This window comes from Kogia breviceps, chromosome 2 (genome assembly GCF_026419965.1).
Source record: "Kogia breviceps isolate mKogBre1 chromosome 2, mKogBre1 haplotype 1, whole genome shotgun sequence".
Classification (NCBI taxonomy): Eukaryota; Metazoa; Chordata; class Mammalia; order Artiodactyla; family Physeteridae; genus Kogia; species Kogia breviceps.
This window is the reverse complement of record NC_081311.1, coordinates 24,372,924-24,391,097: the sequence shown is the minus strand read 5'-3', so window position 1 is coordinate 24,391,097 and position 18,174 is coordinate 24,372,924. Positions and strand designations below refer to the sequence as shown.

The window sequence follows — 18,174 nt, the reverse complement described above, 5'->3', positions numbered from 1 at the left end:
TGTAAAAAAAAAAAAGCCACACTTTCTCACTAAATTGTTTTTGTTTGGGAAACTGTAGTTGTTTTTCATAAAATTATGTTATTTATGTTTTATTATTGTTATTTTAAAATAAATGAATAAATATTGTAAAATTTTATCAGATGCAATTTCTAATACAGTACAGACTGATGGATATAACATATGAATTAAATCTCTTAGGGTCCACAATAATATTTAAAAGTATCAAGGGGGTCCTGTGTTAAAGACGTGGTATTCCAGTGTGAAGACACAGTTAGGGTCTCATATTTTTATAATGCGTTGGTGCCAACACACCTATGTTTGGAGATTTTAAAATACTAATGTCCAGTGTTGGCCAGTATGCAGTGAAACTCGTGCTCCCATGTACTGTTAGTGGAAGTGCAGATTGACCAGAATATTTATGTCATGCAGAATATTTTGTAACAATTACCATATTAATGATAATTTTTACTCTTTGAACTAATAATTACATTAACATGGACGTACTTTAAGGAAACAAAGACGCATACAAAATTTATTTAGAAGAATACACACTACAGTTATTTACTATAAAAATTTGGCCAGAAACCAACCATCTGACTGAGAAGGCAGTTAAAGGAAATTATGATACATTTATACACTGGGATGCTGTAAGGCTTTTAAAACGATTTTGGAAGAATATTAAACAACCTGGTGAGATGCTTAAAATATTATGTTAAGTGAAAAAGTAGGACACCAAACTGTGTGCAGAGAACAACCCCCGGACTTCCCTGGTGGCGCAGTGGTTAAGAATCCGCCTGCCAGTGCAGGGGACACGGGTTCGAGCCTTGGTCCAGGAAGACCCCACATGCTGCGGAGCAACTAAGCCCGTGCGCCACAACTACTGAGCCTGTGTCATGCAACTACTGAAGCCCGCACGCCTAGAACCTGTGCTCCGTAACGAAGAGTAGCCCCGGCTCACCGCAACTAGAGAAAAGCCAGTGCACAGCAATGAAGACCGGATACAGCCAAAAATAAATAAATTAAAAAAAAAAAAAGAACAACCCCCAATTTTGTAAACATACACATGCACACAGATTAGAGGGGGAAAAAAGCACCAAAATATTAAGTAGATTTTTCTCTGTATAGTGTGGCTGTAATTGATGTCTATGTTGCACATTATACTTTTCTATATTTCTACCATAAGTTTTCAGTCCTTTTATTTTATTTATTTATTATTTATTTATTTATTTATTTTTTTTGCGGTACGCTGGCCTCTCACCGCTGCAGCCTCTCCCGTTGCGGAGCACAGGCTCCGGACGCGCAGGCTCAGCGGCCACGGCTCACAGGCCCAGCCGCTCCGCGGCACGTGGGATCTTCCCGGACCGGGGCACGAACCCGCGTCCCCTGCATCGGCAGGCGGATTCTCAACCACTGCGCCACCAGGGAAGCCCTCCTTTTATTTTTTAAAAAGACCCCAGAGTGTGGCATTTATGTTCTCTAAGGCCATGGGCACCAGTCTACTGAGCCAATCCATGGCACCAGGGCTTCAGATCAGTGCTGCCTCAGGTCTCAGAGGGGCATTTCTCACAGGGCCAAATGATGGTTTAAGAAATACTCTGTGACTTGAAAACAAACCCAACTTCTAGCTAATTGCTTCTTCTTACTTAGTCTTTCAAAGGAAAGCTTTAAAATACTGGGATTGGTTTTCATGCCCTATAGCTCTGGTCAGTTGTCAAGAGCATTTGGAGTGTAGAATGTGGTGTCCAAGAGGGCAATTGTTTAAATAATGTAGTGTAGCCGGCATGGTGCAGGGAGCATAGCAATCAACATATAATTCTTTCAGGGGAAGAGGTAAATGAGATTTCAGATTTCTGGGCCCATAAGGAGATGGAGTGGCTGTGGTATAAGAGCTTCAGACCGGGACCTGCAATTCACTCCTGGGTATCTGGGAATTTCCAATTCTTACTTGGGCTGGGAGGTGTCAGGTGTTGGAATACTTTAGTATTTCTTCCCCGAATGACCAGTAAGATAACTGATAGAACCAGCTCTGCCTGAAGGACATCTGCTTTGTTGTTAGTCTCTCCCAGAGCCTTTCCCAAGCAGAAGGGAACCTGAATGTTACTATTTAGTCCCTGGGACACATTTGCACAGCCTGAGTATTCAAACTGCATGGCATTATGCAGGATGCATTAGGGCATAAGAGAGATACACAGGTAGTTCCTTGACCTCAGAGGACTTACTCTGTCTGGAAAAAGAAGCCTCATGCACGAAAAGTTAAATAATGACATAAAACAACAGCAGAAGAGAAGAGACGTATATCTCCAGAGAGCAGGTACAATGCTCCCTGAGAGTGACACAGATGCTGAGTGCCAGGAAACCAGAGGCAGGAAAGATGAGAGGCTTCTTGGAGGAGGATAGTAGCTGGAGAAGCCACTCTCTGTTCTACAGGGCTGGTTGCTCAGGGGAGAAATAGACTTGCTTTAACTGATAAATTAATTAATGCTTTGAGTGCCTACCACATGCAAGGTATTATGTTTATCCCAGAGAAGAGAAAGATTTACAAATAAATGGGGCACAGAGTTTATCTTCTCTAGGGTAGCGGGATGGTCTGAAGGCTCTCCATCAGTTTACATCTCTCCATTAGGCAGCTATGCACTTTATCCTGGGGGTTTCTGGATGTGCACAGATATAATTCCGGCATGTCATAGGGACCCAACTGGCTGCATGTAATTTTGAAGGGAAATGGTAAACATCTACTCCCCAGATAGAGATGCCTTGCTAAAACTGTCCAGAACCTTCTAGTTCGTGCCTCATTATTTTTTTCCCCAGGAAAACTTACTGAACAAAGTGAAGTCTGTTTTCCCTAGACTTTAATTTGTTAGTATTGGCCACCTGCTGGAGGCTATCTGATTATGCGTGGCAACTCCTCCATCTTCCCATATATCTTTTGGTAGCTGACTGCTGATCTGGTGGGGATGGGATGGCTTTGGCCTGCCCACCGGTGGTTATGTAACTATAACTCACCTCCTGTTTGCCCAGAGATGCATGGGACAATTTCTCCTCCAATGATCACATTATTGTTCTACCATGGGGTCTCCCAACAACTGGCAGTGAAGTGCACTGCGTGGTGCTTCACTAATCCTAGGAAGGTGATATTTATACTTCCATTGAGCAGATATGAAACAGGAGACTTATGTAATTAGCCTAAGGTTACACAGGCTGGAGTTGAAACCAAATCTGCTTGACTCTGAAACAAAATCCTCTTACGTTTATGTTGGGTTGTCTTTTTGAATGCAAATGCTTATCTATAATAGAGTTCCTCTACAGATGTGTTAATTTACTGATCTGCCTCATAACTTCACAGTAACAAATCACTTTATTGTGATTATTTTTAACTGCATGAGTGAAACATGGCTATATTTTGGTTTTGAAAACATTGCAACATTACAAGTAAACTCGAGTTCTTATAGCCAACCCAACCCACCCCGGGCCCCTACTCAGAGGTAACTTCTATTACCATGTATTTGCGTTTTCCTCTAGAAATTTTAAAATGCACTGGTGTACACACTTACAAACCTAATGGAAATATATTGTTTTGTTTTGTTTGGGTCTACTGTTTGTATCTTTAATGCATGATTATTCAGTAGCCTTTTTCATTTAGTAATGTCTTAGAGGCTTTTCTAGGTCAATAATCTTGATATCTATCAGATTCTTTAATGCTGTTGTATATAGAGTGTGTGTATGTGTGTGTGCATGTTGTGTAAAATACACTATATTCATGTGAACAAAGGAGCAGTGAATTATAGGATGTCACATCCTCTCAGGGTTTACTCAAGCTCTTTCCTCTCTCTGGAGGACTTCATTCCTCCTTTCCCCAGTATGACACAAACAGGCCTCTTGGCTGATAGGGTTGAGATCTTTTGTCATTTTAAGTCCTCAGAATAACAACCTAGCAACCCTATTATCTTCACTGAGATTCTTCAGTGAGAAATGAAGTGTTCACACTTCAATGGGAAAGAAAGACCAAGGATCTGAATGTTTTGGCCAACCTCACACCTTCCCTCCTAGATCTGAGCTGGAATGGTGCTGCTGGTGGGTCTACATTTTATTTGATATAAACCATGAATTCTGCATGATCTGGTCTCCAGAGTCAGGTTACCTTCAATTTTCTGCACTTGGATCCCATGATGACTCTCATTCAGATAGCTGGGGCAGGAAAACATTAATTATTCTGTATCACTGTGTCTCTCTTTGTGAGACTAGATAATGCGACCGTGGAGTCAGATGACACAAAGAGGTCACGGAGAGCTGTGTGAACTTCTGCCTGGGCATCAGCCTGCCTGTGGTTTTTCTGAAGCAAAGGGTGGGGCCACTATCCACTTAGAGAGTGAAGCTATTTAAGTCACCCGTTTTGGGCTTGGAGTCTGAAATTAGTTTTCTGTCTGGTTATTTGCGGTCAGGTTGGGCTTCTGCCATTGCAGAGATACAAATTAACGTGGCCTTAGGTGCTGGCCTTAAGATGGGGAGTGGAACAGGCCAGAGGGGAGCATCAGTGATTTCCCCATTTGGATCATAAAGACTCTCTGGGCAGCCATGGGGCTGGAGCTATGCTGTGGAAACTCCTGACCTGCCCTTGGAGGGGGCTGTGGGTCACCACACCCTGGAGCCCCTTGTTGCCTCTGGTCTTTGATTGTTGACTGTGCTTGGTGTAGCTCAGGGGTACATACTCAGGGGGAAAGGCTGGTGGAGGCTTTCCAGGGCCTGGCACTTGGAAGCTTGGTTCTGCCTTTTGATTCCCCAGGCAGCTGGGTCATATTGTACTTTCATGGCAGCAACTGGAAACTGTGGCCAAAGATTCCTTAATGATTAATTGGGCGTCCATGTGTCTCACCCCCTAAGCATAAGGAGTTTATAAATCAAGGGAAAAAACCCAACGTGACTGTCCTTGAGAAAAATACAATCTGGAGTAGTCATAAAAATGACAACCACACACATTTACGGCCCAGGGGTCTATCAGATGCTAGACTATGTTCCTCACTATTCTCTATGGAGTCCTCCCAGCAACGGCCCTATTGTTCAGAGAAGTGAAGAGCTCACACGGCCAGTTCGTCCAGCACTGGGTATAGTTGTGTTTGCCCTGCTCACATCTTCCTTGTTTTCTCTACTTAGTGCGCTGCGCTTTCAGCAGTTCAAAAAAGATTTCATTTGTTGTTTTTCTTTTAAGGAGCTTTTAGTCATTGCTGAAAAGAAAAAAAAGCACATATGCGTATTCAGAGAATAAATAGGGAACTCCTAACACTGTTGATACAAATGCAGAGGAGGGTGTGGGCTGAAGTTGTAGGAAGAGTCTCCAAGATGTAATTAGTACTAGAGCTGGGAGTCAAAAAGGAGGAAATCTGGACACTTGCCAGCTGTAAGCTCATTGGGAGAGTGGAAGATGGGAGGTAAAGGGGGCAAAGGCCTGAGAAGGCCTGAGTGCCAGGCTTAGGCAGACACTTTGACCTGATGGCAGCCAGGCAGGGAAGCATGAGTTAGGGTATCAGAGACCTTGGCCAGAATCTTGGGAAGTTGTCTTAGAGACAGAAGCGGGATGGGAGCCTGGCTGGTGGTGGGGATGGTAGGGGTTGATACTGTAGTCTGCTAGAGCAGCTGTGGCCACCCAATTATGCACTGCTTGCTTTTGTAATTACGGTTTTATTGTAACACAGCACACCCATTCATTAGTGTATCCTGCTTGGCTTTTTTTGAGCTACAAGGGCAGAGTTGAGTCGTTGTGATAGAGATTGGCAAAGCCTAAAATATTTACTCTCTGGCCCTTTTACAGAAAACAGTTTGCTTGCCTGAGCTTTGTAGCTCCTTGTAAGTGTCCCTTACTGGGGAGGGAGGAGGGGTAAGCCCAGTACCTGGCACATGGTAGATGCCATGACAGAGAACAGGTAGAGATGTGTTAAGAAATGAACAAAACAAAAATAAAATTGCTAACAGGAAAAGGAACTATCAGGACTGAGGTTGTTTGCTAATTTAAATAATACCACAGAGAAGGGAGTCCACCGAGAAGATGAAAGACTGATAAGAGGGCTTCCCCTGGTGGCGTAGTGGTTGAGAATCTGCCTGCAAATGCAGGAGACATGGGTTCGAGCCCTGGTCTGGGAGGATCCCACATGTGGCGGAGCAACTGGGCCCATGAGCCACAACCACTGAGCCTGCACGTCTGGAGCCTGTGCTCCGCAACAAGAGGCCGCGATAGTGAGAGGCCCGCACACCGCGATGAAGAGTGGCCCGTGCTCACCGCAACTAGAGAAAGCCCTCGCACAGAAACGAAGAGCCAACATAGCAAAAGTAAATTAATTAATTAATAAACTCCTACCCTCAACATCTTAAAAAAAAAAAAAAAGACTGAGAAGAGAAGCAAGGAGTAAAAGACTTGAAATTTCCCAGTTCCTTCTCAGGGGTGAGGCTTGGAGAGGGAAGGAGGAGGGGGGCTGAGGAGCCCAGGTGGCAAACAAGGGGAAGGCAGCTGGTGAGACTAGGAGAGCGGTGTGTCCGCCCTGATCCTGAGCATCTGGTGGCTGGTGAGAACTGGCACAGTGCCCTCTGGAGCCCTCTCACCTCTGGCAGGAATGTGGCTTTGGGGGTGCAGCGAAGGCGGTGGTGTTGGGCCCCAGCTCAGCTCTACCAGGAAGCTGACTTGGCTGCGTTGGCTAAAAGTTTTTCATTTCTGTTCTTTTACTTTTAAAATAGCAACCCATATGCTTGTTGCCACCATCCGCTCCCGCAGGAGCTCACCAGAGGAGTGGGAGCTTGCTGGGTGGATGGAAGTACAGTGTATTCACAACTCAACCCTGGAAATTGTCATTGAGAGACTGGCTTTGGCTAACTACCAGGGTTATGGGAAGTTAGGCTGAGGGGGTCCTCCTGGAATGCACTGGTCCACACGGAAGTCTTCTGGAGGCCTATCAGGATGGGACAGGAGCTCCGAATAGTTGACGAGCTCATACTAGGAGTGCCGGGAGGCTGAAGAGGATGGACATCTAGTCTACCAGTCAGCATTGGGTACCTGGGAAGGAGTGTGAGCGGTTGGCAGCTGGCAGGCCCAGCCCGACAGCAGGCGAGTCCTTGGGCAGGCAGTGGAGCCATGGAGCAGGTGACCTACAGTGATGTGAATGGGAAAACCAGAGACGGCACTTATGAAGCCAGGACTCAAGGCCCCAGCTGCTCACTGGGTTCAGATGCTCTGAAATTCAGGATTCCAGAGCCAGAGATAGCTGGGACGAGACAGGTCAGGAGCTATGGACTCAGGCCCTGGCAATAAAGAAGGACCCAATTTCTGGAGCTGGTGACTAAGGGGGTGTCTCTTTGAAGGCCTCCTTAGAGAAAAATTTGTTAAACACCAGCAAAGAAGTTATGCATGGAGTATGAGTGGTAATTGCACATCAAGATGTCTCTCTGGAAAAAACTTTTCTTTACAGATGCACAAGAAGCCACGTGTAAAAATGGCGATTGAAACATTTATCCTAGCAAATTTTAAAGGAAAAAGACAAAAATATTTATCAGGGGTTGAAAGGATAAATAGACAGTGGTTTATTGGTAAGCTGCAATGCTCTACAGCAGTTAAAAATGAATGAATTATGGCTAAGTGTGTCGACGTGGATAAAACCCCCCAAACTGAATGTTGGACAAAATAAACATGCTGCAGAATGTGTATCCTGTATGATAACATTTATGTGAATCTAAAAACACTGCAAGGGCTTCCCTGGTGGCGCAGTGGTTGAGAGTCCGCCTGCCAATGCAGGAGACACGGGTTCGTGCCCCAGTCCGGGAAGATCCCACATGCAGCGGAGCGGCTGGGCCCGTGAGCCATGGCCGCTGAGCCTGCGCGTCCGGAGCCTGTGCTTCGTTCGCAACGGGAGAGGCCACAACAGTGAGAGGCCCGCGCATCACAAAAAAAAATAAATAAAATAAAAAAAAATAAAAACACTGCAAAAGATGATCAAGCATTTGTGTTCATAAACAACATATAAATCTAGTAGTGGGTATATGATTCGCATCTTGTATTTTTCTGTGTTCTGGAAATAATTCGTAACGAAAGACAAAGAGCAAAAGAGAGGGAGATACAAACATGTTCATGCATGCGCACGCGCGCGCGCGTGCGCACACACACACAGACACACACAGACACACACACACACACAGACACACACACACACAGCAGTGGAATAACCTTCTGGAACTGGAGGAATCTGAGCCCAGAACAGAAGCTGGGAGCCCTGTGGCTGGGCACTTCTCACATGCTGCCTGCCAGGTTAACTGTGTGTCCTGAGCCATTCCAAATGGTAACTGGCATAGTGCCCGGCCTATGGCAGGTGCCCCATGCATGTGTGTGATGTCTCCAGCTTTCAGGACATTTCAGCGTTAGGAGCTTAGTGTCAAGATTTGGGAAAGTAGCTTTAAGTTAGGGGAAATGAGCCTGCTTCCTCTAAGAGACCCCGCTGGCAGATGTCTGTAGTCACAAGGTGGAGGATGGTCTGCTTTCCTGTCAAAGCGACTTCTGCAGGCACAGCTGGCTCTGGCAAGGGTGCGGAGGGCTCCCTGCCAGCTGCCCCTCACCCCAGGTGAAGGGGGCCCACAGAACTCTGTGGTCAACGCGGTGTGTGGCCTCCATGCTGGAAAGGGCAGAGACCAGGCCTCCTTTGGTCCCAGGGCTCAGTGGCTCCTTGAGGGGTCCTCACCCAGGGAGACTTGTTTCTGTTTGCCTGAATGAGCAGCAGCTGCCCGAGGAACAGAGGAAGCTGAGCCATGGCGTATCCTTTGTTGGGAAGCCCCTACCCTGTGCAGCCACTTTTGGAAAACAGCAAAGTCAGTGGGAATCAGTTGTGCAGCTTTGCAGAAAGAGACACTATGCATCATGCTAAGTACACTGCCTTTGATGAGGGTTATTTGGATGCTGGAAGGAAGTTTGTTGTGACACCAGTCATGCAGGGAGCCCTGAGAATTTAGCTCTTATAAGTAAGAGGTTTGCTATATATAGCATGAGGAAAAGTTGCTATTTGGAAACAGCTTAGCACTGTGCTGGTGGGATAATAAGATTTCAAGTCCAGAAGGGGCCTTACGATTATCTGAGTTAAACCTGTTGTGTTGATGATAGAATGGGGCTTGACAAAGATTCTCTTCTTTTTTTTTTTTTTTTTGCGGTACGCGGGGCTCTCAGAGCGCAGGCTCCGGACGCGCAGGCTCAGCGGCCATGGCTCACGGGCCCAGCCACTCTGCGGCATGTGGGATCTTCCCGGACCGGGGCACGAACCCGCGTCCCCTGCATCGGCAGGCGGATTCTCAACCACTGCGCCACCAGGGAAGCCCAAAGATTCTCTTCTTGACCAAGCTCTAGTCAAGATCCCCCGAGCTCTTTTTCAACTAGGCCCTGTCCTGGGATATGTCCTCAAGATCCCATTTTTAGCAACAATCCTGCTAAGTGAGTTCAGCCAGGATCCCTTCAACCCCTTGCAATATCTCATCATACTCGATATCTGATCAAATTCCTCATCCTCCACCATCCCCCAGGTGATGTCTGATCACCCTGACCTGCCTTCAGTGAGAATCCTGTCAGATCGGCTTAGCAAAGAATTTCTCTACCTTCTTAGTAATGTTCTATCCACTGACGCCCACCCTTCTCTTTGGCTATAAATTCCCACTTTTTCCTTGTATTTGAAGTGGAGTCCAATCTCCCTCCTCTACTTCAGAACCTCACTGCTGTGGTCCTTGTACCTATTGCAATAGTCCTGAATGAAGTCTGCCTTTCCATTTTAACAAGTGTCAGAATAATTCTTTCTTTAGCAGGCTGAGAGAATTGACCTTTCCAGGGTAACACTTTGAGTACATTCCAGAATCACTCTAGACTCTAGATTTCCAGATTCCGAGTTCAATTTTTTTTTCCCACCTGGTGCCATCTTTATGCCTTCAAGAGTATAGAATCAAGAAGCAATTTGTTCTATAAAATATTTTATTTGTATTAAGAAAAATATACTGCTGACAGTCTGTAGAGATTATGGTGTGTCTTCTCCCCTGCCCTGGGTAGGATAGGAGGTCAGAGTGATTGGTCATTTCACCTTAATTCTAGTGTCATTTAACATAATTCTAGATCTTTCCCTGGCACCAGATGGCACTAAAAGAACTTACCATCCTGCAAGTTGTATCTGAAGTATCTGAAGTATCAGTTGTGTTTTCTAGGTGGGGCTCTCTGTTGAGCTACCAATAAACGTTAGCAGTTGGTCAGGAACTTGTGAGTGGGTTTGGACAGGTTCAATCATTCATTCATTCTTGCAAATAAAGACAAAGCAAAACAATACAGACATCAATACATTCAGTACTTGCTTTGTACCAGGCATGGTGCAAGGCATTGGGTTGTTATAAGAAATGGCTTTTGCCCTTAGGAAGGTATAGTCAAGGATGAAGTGTCAGGATAAAAATAGCATGATCACAACAATAGGATAAATGCTAAAATAGAAATATGTACAAGGTGGTATGAGAACACAAAGGAAATGGTGATTAATTTCCCAGTGAGAAAGTTGGAAGGAGAGTGATATTGGAGTTGAGTGTGAAGATTGCAGAGAAATTTACCAAGTAGAGGAAACAGCAGCTGGAGATAGTTCGGGCAGAAGGGAATGATGTGCCAGAAATGGAGGCCACAAAAATGTAGGACATTCAGGGAAGCTGAATGAGGCTGGACAGCAAGGGGCAGAGGAGCAAGTGGCTGGAAATAGGCCTAATAAGGGAAGTTATAACCAGATTTTACAAGACTAAGCTTGGAAGAAAGAACTTTACTGTGTGCAGGCAGTGGGTAATTACTACCACGGAGTGAGGTGGACAGATCTGTGTGGTTGATATATAACCTAAAGATAGCATGGAGATTGGTGGGAGGGGGAGAAGGTTGAAGAAGAGCATCCAATTGGGGAATCCTTGCAAAAAACGATGATGTGTGAGCCACAGCATTGGAATGAGAATGGGAAGGTTGGGTGTCTAAGTTATTTAGGGGACAGAATCATTAAGACTTGGGGACTGAGCTGGGTTCGAGAGATAAAGGCAAGGATTTCTCCAATTGGCATTGAGTCCTAGGGCTTAAGGTAAACAGGAGACAGAAGATAAGAAGTCAGTTCACAGCGGTGGGGGGGAGGTGGTGAGTATTAAAGTTAGCATAACTGATGATCCTGTGGGGCCTGTAGCCTAGGGAGGGATTAGAAATACTGATTTTTTTTTTTTTTTTTCAATAAACGGGCCAAGCGCACATGATGTGTAAGACCTGGTTCTGTACAGTTTGGGGAAAGGAGAAGTGAACGTCCTTTGTATTTTCATTTATTTTTTGACATTTCAGAATGCCTACATCCTGTAAGGAGGTTTCCCATGTGTTGTATTTTTGCATCCTCAGAAATGCCTTGTGAGATTAAATTATCCCCATTTTTCCAAATAAGAAATTTGAGGCTCCAGCAGGGGAAGTAACCTGCACATGGTCATGTGACCAGGGAGCTGCCCATCTAGGAATTAACCAGAGATTTTGCTGTGCCCTAAGTTCATGTTCTTTCCTCTCCCCATAACGTTCTCTGAAGTTCCGTGTCCTCGAGGAGCTTACACTGTGGTTGGAGAAACAGAACATAAGAAAACGAATCATGACAATATGGGGAAATGAAAGGGGCATGTACAGTGTGTGCCTTGGGTGTACAGCAGATGGGGAACTTTGTTCTGGTGCAGAGGAGAAATGAGTGGCAACCAGGGAGAGGGCCAGTGAAGCCTTAACCAGAGGTGAGGGTGGGTATTTAAGCCGGGCCTGGGACATGGAATTTGCCGGGCTGGATGGGGGTGGAGGCAGTTCTTAAAGGTCGTCACAGAGCTTGGCTGCTAGACTTATAAAGCTAAGCTGTGGGCCAAGGCAGAAGCAGATGAGACTTAGAAGGTGGGTAAAGGATCAAGGAAAGATGGCGGCAGGTAGTTCCTAGGGGGACACAGGGCCGGCATTGGAATGCAGGCACCCATGAGGTCACTTCACCGTAGAGAGAATGAATGGGCCTCTGTGGCCTTCTAAAGCTCCAGTGGGGGCTTCCCTGGTGGCGCAGTGGTTGAGAGTCCGCCTGCCGATGCAGGGGACACGGGTTCGTGCCCCGGTCCGGGAGGATCCCACGTGCCGCAGAGCGGCTGGGCCCGTGAGCCATGGCCGCTGAGCCTGCGCGTCCGGAGCCTGTGCTCCGCAGCGGGAGACGTCACAACAGTGAGGCCCCCGTACAGCAAAAAAAAAAAAGAAAAATCTGATAAGTACTCTTCTAAACTGTAAAGTCATCAAAAATAAGGAAAGGGGGCTTCCCTGGTGGTGCAGTGGTTGGGAGTCCGCCTGCCTATGCAGGAGACGCGGGTTGTGCCCCGGTCCGGGAAGATCCCACGTGCCGCGGAGCGGCTGGGCCCGTGAGCCATGGCCACTGAGCCTGCGCGTCCGGAGCCTGTGCTCCGCGATGGGAGGGGCCACAGCGCTGAGAGGCCTGCGTAGCACACACACACACACACACACAAAAAGGCTCCAGTGGGAGAGGTTTCCTGAGTCTATCCAAGGAAGGCGATGGCAGAAAGCGGGTGAGGACCTGAAGATACTGGTGGTCTGAAAAGGGAGGGAGGTGTCTGGGACGGGAGTGGGGAAGCAAGGCGGGAGCAGCAGGTGTTTCGGCTACTTGAATCCACTGTCGGGTCCTCGCTCTCCCTTCTCCTCTGCGGAGAGGCGGGATGCAGAGGGAGGAGCCTGTGGCTTGGTTGGCCTGCCTTTGTTCTCTGAGCCCTGACTCGTGGCCTTGGTATAAGGTCGGAGCCCTGGAAATTAGGCCCGAAGGAGGGGCGCGTGGCCAGCAGGATTGTTGGAATGATGAGCTAAAGGCAGCAGTTCAGTGTCGCTGGCTCTTCCCCTGACACACCATCGCTCCCATGTAAAGCCTCAGACTCTGCTAGGTGCGGCCAGATTTGGCCCTTGGACCCCACAGCTCCTGGGTACAGCGCTTCCTGTCCTTCTGAGGGTCCCTGGGCTTCAGGCTCAGTGGAGGGGCGTAAAGTTGGTTGTACCCAGTGACCTCAGGAGAAGGTCCCTGCAACGCCCCTCAGGGACAGAGGGCTGATTGTGGCAGGTGGCCTGGCTCCCGGCAGCTCCTCTCACTCACAGCCTCCCAGAGGGCAGGAAAGCAGGTCTCTGAGAAAGGCCGGGAGCAAAGGGGAGCGAGCTTAGGTAGTAGGCAGCTGCATCAGTCTAAGTGCTCTTCTAAAATTAATGGGGCCTTTTAACTCTGAAGAATACCTTTAAGCACTCGTGTGATTTGGGAACAAAGATGCAGGTCGGGGGAGAGCTGGGCCCCCCTTGAAACACAGTCCCCCATTTGGTAAAACAGTGTCTCCCTTTCTTTCTTTCTCTCCTACCTGCAGATCCACAGATTACGGCACCACCTATGAAAAGCTCAATGACAAAGTGGGCTTGAAGACTGTCCTCAGTTACCTCTACGTCAATCCCACCAACAAAAGGAAGGTGAGAGTGGGTGGTCAGTGGGTCCTGAGCATTCCCTGCGGAGTGGCAGGGCTGCCAAGGCCTAGGAGTTAAGGAAAAAACCAGTAGCCGTGGAGTCACTTACAGAATGCCTATTTTATATGCCAAGGATACCACAGACATTGTAATTCTAACAGCTGCCTTGAGATAGTAGTAGAAATAATAATAACAATAACAATAATAAAACTATATAACTACGTAAGGGGTTCCTCTCTGCCAAGGATGGCGGGCAGTGTGTGCTTTACATACCTTATCTCATTTATCCTCACAATGAATCTCTGGGGTAGAAATGACTACTGTCCCCATTTTACAGATGAAGAAACTGAAGCTTAGAGAGATTAAGTAACTTTCTAGCCTAATGCCAGGCAGTAACAGATAACATGGTGAGCAGCAGATCTGGGATTTGAAAATGGGTCTGCTAGACTCCAGAGCCGAGTCCTCCTATAGCCTCCTTTTTGCTGCTCTGTTTTCAGAGAGCTCCTTGTAAAGAGGGAGTCGTGGGCTTCTCCGGTGGCGCAGTGGTTGGGAGTCCGCCTGCTGATGCAGGGGACGCGGGTTCGTGCCCCGGTCCGGGAGGATCCCGTGTGCCGCGGAGCGGCTGGGCTCGTGAGCCACGGCCGCTGAGCCTGCGCGTCCGGAGCCTGTGCTCCGCAGCAGAAGAGGCCGCAGCAGTGAGAGGCCTGCGTACAGCTAAAAAAAAAAAAAAAAAAAAAAAAAAAAAAGAGGGAGTCGGTTTCCTCCAAGGGAAGGATAGGCAGCCTCTAGATTTTTTTTCACTTGCTCCAGAGCTCCTTCTGAGGCCCAGGGGAGCACACTGGCTCTGCTGGCCTCTTCTCTTCTGTCTTTTCTCTTCACTTAATAGCCAGGACATGGGTGAAATCATATAAGTTCAGACTTAGGTCACGGAGACGTCCTGGGAGGAGGGGGCCTGGGACGATGGTTGGTTTTAGAAAATAAATGCTGTTTAATATATTGGCTTTAGGGAGAGATGATCTTTCCCCAGCTAGGAAGGTAGTCCTGTTTAGAAACTTAGGCAGGCCTGGCCTCAGTAAACACACCACGAATATCAAAGGCCATTTCAAGGTTTCTAAAGGGCTGAAAATGGCATTCCCCAGCGGTTCTGCAAACCCTTTCTTTAGCAAGGTAGGTGCACGGGTGATCTTCAGCCCATTGTGCAGCTGTCCCTCATCTCTGATTCCAACCTGGTGCCCCAAGCTGTGGATTAGAACAACTGTTGGTGCTACTCAAAGCAGAGCAACTTGGACTCAAACCCTTAGCATCGTCGTAACTCACAGCCACCCCTTCTCCTCACTCCCACCTAACTATTCCCCGCAAGGGAGGAAGCAGAATTGGCGACTCCTGGTTCAATATATTGGCGACTGATGCTCAAAGATCCAGCAGCTGCAGGGGTTCCCACACATGGGACTGTGCCCACCAGCCAGGTACCAAAACTCTGATGATCAGGATGGCCATTTAGGTGCCTGTTCCTGGTTTTAGCTGAGTAGTTTCTCTTTTCTTTGTCCCAAAGGGTTGTCATTTTCCCATTTTTCAATATTGTTACTTGAATTACTGAATGTTAGAGCTGGAAGGGATCATAGATTTCATCTATACTAGCAGTTATTCGTAGTTTTTGAACTGCAGTCTTCTGCCAATGTGATTAAAGCTCTAGAGCTCCCCTCTGGACACATGCCCCCAAACGTAAAATTTTGCAGACAATTTTTAGGTGTTTAGGAGCACCTTGAATTCCCCCTCTGGACCCAAGATGTCCACGGAGTCTTGGTTGAGAATCTTTCATCTATACCAATAGTCTCAATTCCCAGATGAGGAAACTGAAGCCAGAAAGGCTCCCAAGCCAGGTACGAAATGGAGCCAGTTAGAGCTCAGGACTCCTGATGCTCAGTGTAGGTTTCTTGACTTCAGCCCACTCTCTGCTCCCTTTCCTCCCATATATAGTCACAGCCCCGTGCTTCAAAATTGATGGTCTAGTCCTGACCGGGGAGGTTGAGGCAGTTGCTTCATGGCCTTGAAATGAAGCCAGGTCCATGATGGACACATGATAAAACTTGACTGAATCGAGTCAGCCATGATCTATCTCCACTCTTCCTCTGCCTTCTCCCTTCATTAGGAAGGAAGCTGAAGCCCACAGAGGAAAGATGTCCCACCCATGTCACTCAGCTGGTCAGTGGCAGGATGGGAAGTTGGTTTTTAACTCCCAGCTTAAAGCCCTTCCCACCCAACACAGTGACTTGGGGTCAGGTGGAATCATAGGGGGTGTCTGTACTCTGGGAGAAGCAAGAAGGGGGTATTTGACACATATGGCAGTTGTCCTTTAGCACTGATCTGTGACCTATGTCTGGACCACAGCAGAATTAATCACATCTTCATGTAGATGATAGATCAGCTGTCTTCATGAGGATTTTCCCAGGGGGCACATGCAGGGTTACACCTGTTTGCATCCATTCTGGTAGCCATCTGTCATGTATGTTTCCCGTTGGACTGCTATTCATGACAACATCTCTTTCAGTCTTTTTTACATTTTTCTCTCAGTAGTGTGGGAGGCAAAGGGCAGGGTAAGGCAGATACTCAGGGTTAGAAGGAACATAAAGCTGGGGTTTGGAGCCCACTGGTGCAGAAGTGCACCTCCATTTCTCCTTCCCAGAGGCGATGTTCCGACCATGGGCTCTCTGGAGCACTTCCTCACAGGAATTATTGCCCAGTTGACAAAAGTTAGGCTGTTTTGCATGTCTTTTCAGAGAAACACCACCAAAACACAGTTAAATCCCACCTTTTAAGAGGCACTGCCACCCAGAAAGTTAAAAGTGCAGACATTTTCTTCACTCAGATAGGGGAAAGACAAAGGATAGACTAATGCCATGGATTTATTTATTTGTTTGTTTATTTTAGAAATACCAATAGAAATTAATTTCATAAGGAGACTGTGTGCTCCTGAAGGACTTTCTGAATCATCCAAGGAGAGATGCAATTAGATTCTGTTTCAGTTTGTTGTTAGGTGTTTTTGATTGTATTCTGAGCCTTGGGGTGCTGATGATGCAGAAATATTCTACAGGGTGACTTTCTCTTAACTAGAATATTCAAGTTCACTAGACTGTGCTTCTCAAGCCACTCAGGCAAATTGACAGATGTAAATGAAAGTACTCTTATTTGTTACTTTATTGGTCTGGTGCTCTGGGTCATTATGACCTTGTAATGCAACTTTTTTTTTTTTTTAAGTGTCCTGCTTACATGTCTTGGAGTTTAAACCTTTGGTCACCTGGATTCTCATCTGAGCTTGAATTAAGCAGGATTCTTTGGATTCTCTCAGCATTCAAATTATCGGTAGCTGCCTGTGTTCATCCACCAGCTAATGGAAGTAGTCTCCAGCAGATTGTTTAGTTAATCTTGTCGGAACACTTGCTTTTCACCTAATGAGTTACTTATGTAACAGATGGCTACCGCTTTCCTTGGAGGCTATGAGTACATCAGAGTTCTGTCACCCCTAGCAAAACAGTAGAGTGTGCTTGTATTTATATAGTTGTTCCCACAGCTAATTGTTGATGTCTTAACACTTTTTTGACAACATAAAATCTCCAAATGTAGATAGCTAATAAGCTATTAGGTCGAAAGTAGAAGTGGTTAACATGTGTATAGTCTCCTACTAGTAATAATCTTAGCATTAACTGTGCTCAGATTCCTTTTAGGAGCTTTATCTATATAATTGCCTGTCCTCGCAGGCACTTTAGAAGGCAGGCAAGATAAGGAAATAGCCTCTATGTAAATCACACCAAGCTTGTTTTACTTATAAATGGTGAGTCTGCAACAATCTTTCCAAGAGGTTTATTATGGGGACAAATTAGGGTACATCTGGCAATGCTGGACTCCCTCAAAGAAGTTGAGATTTAGATTAGTGGTAGCTACTAGTTTTTTTTTTTTTCCTAATGAGAGTATTGATATGAAATGCTGGGTGCTACTTGAGTTGAAGTGTTCTAGACCAACCTATGGTATGGGGCATCAGCGTTATCTTAATGGCGTTGACCTGCCCCACTTGTATTTGATGTGATTCTACATCCCTTGCTGTTTGCTTTCCTCTGGCCTCTGGCCAGTTAGCCCATTGCCTGGGTGATGTCTGAGTCTGGCACTTTGAACACGAAGAGCACTGCATTAGTTCCCCATGTGGGTGTGAGGCTCGCCTCTGGAGGAGGGCTCTGCTCACAGCCTCCCCTTCCCTTTGCAGGAGATAAACGTCCCTGGGCTCCTAGAACTCATGACTGTCAGCTGACTCTGTCCCTAGGCCCATGCACAGTGGCATGTGCCGAGGTCAAGCCTGCATTTACCAGCACTGTGCTTTGTACAAACAGGCTGAAGTCTTTGTGCCTCAACAGGGGAGGGGCTTGGCTACCACAGGTGTCTGTTTAAAGAGCAAATCTTTGAGTGGATGGAGAAATGCAGGCCTGTTATGGCCTAATTGCTCTGGCTGGAAAGCGGCTGACACCTGCAGATTTGGAAACCGTTTTGGAAATGACAAGAGAGCAGACAAAGTCCTGACTACCAGGGAATGTGATCAAATTACTGCAGAGTATAGAGGTGTGTGTGCCTGTGTGGGGCTGGAGGAGGGTGGGAGGGCCATATGGGCTGACGTC

General features: G+C 46.8%; 1 protein-coding gene across 1 annotated transcript in view; it reads left to right on the top strand.

Moving 5' to 3' along the window:
• SORCS3 (sortilin related VPS10 domain containing receptor 3) overlaps positions 1-18,174 on the top strand; it is a 592,231-nt gene that overhangs the window by 252,353 nt on the left and 321,704 nt on the right. The window contains exon 3 of the mRNA XM_059052766.2: positions 13,420-13,519. Coding sequence (XP_058908749.1) covers positions 13,420-13,519 — 100 coding nt within the window. The remainder of the gene's footprint in view (positions 1-13,419; positions 13,520-18,174) is intronic.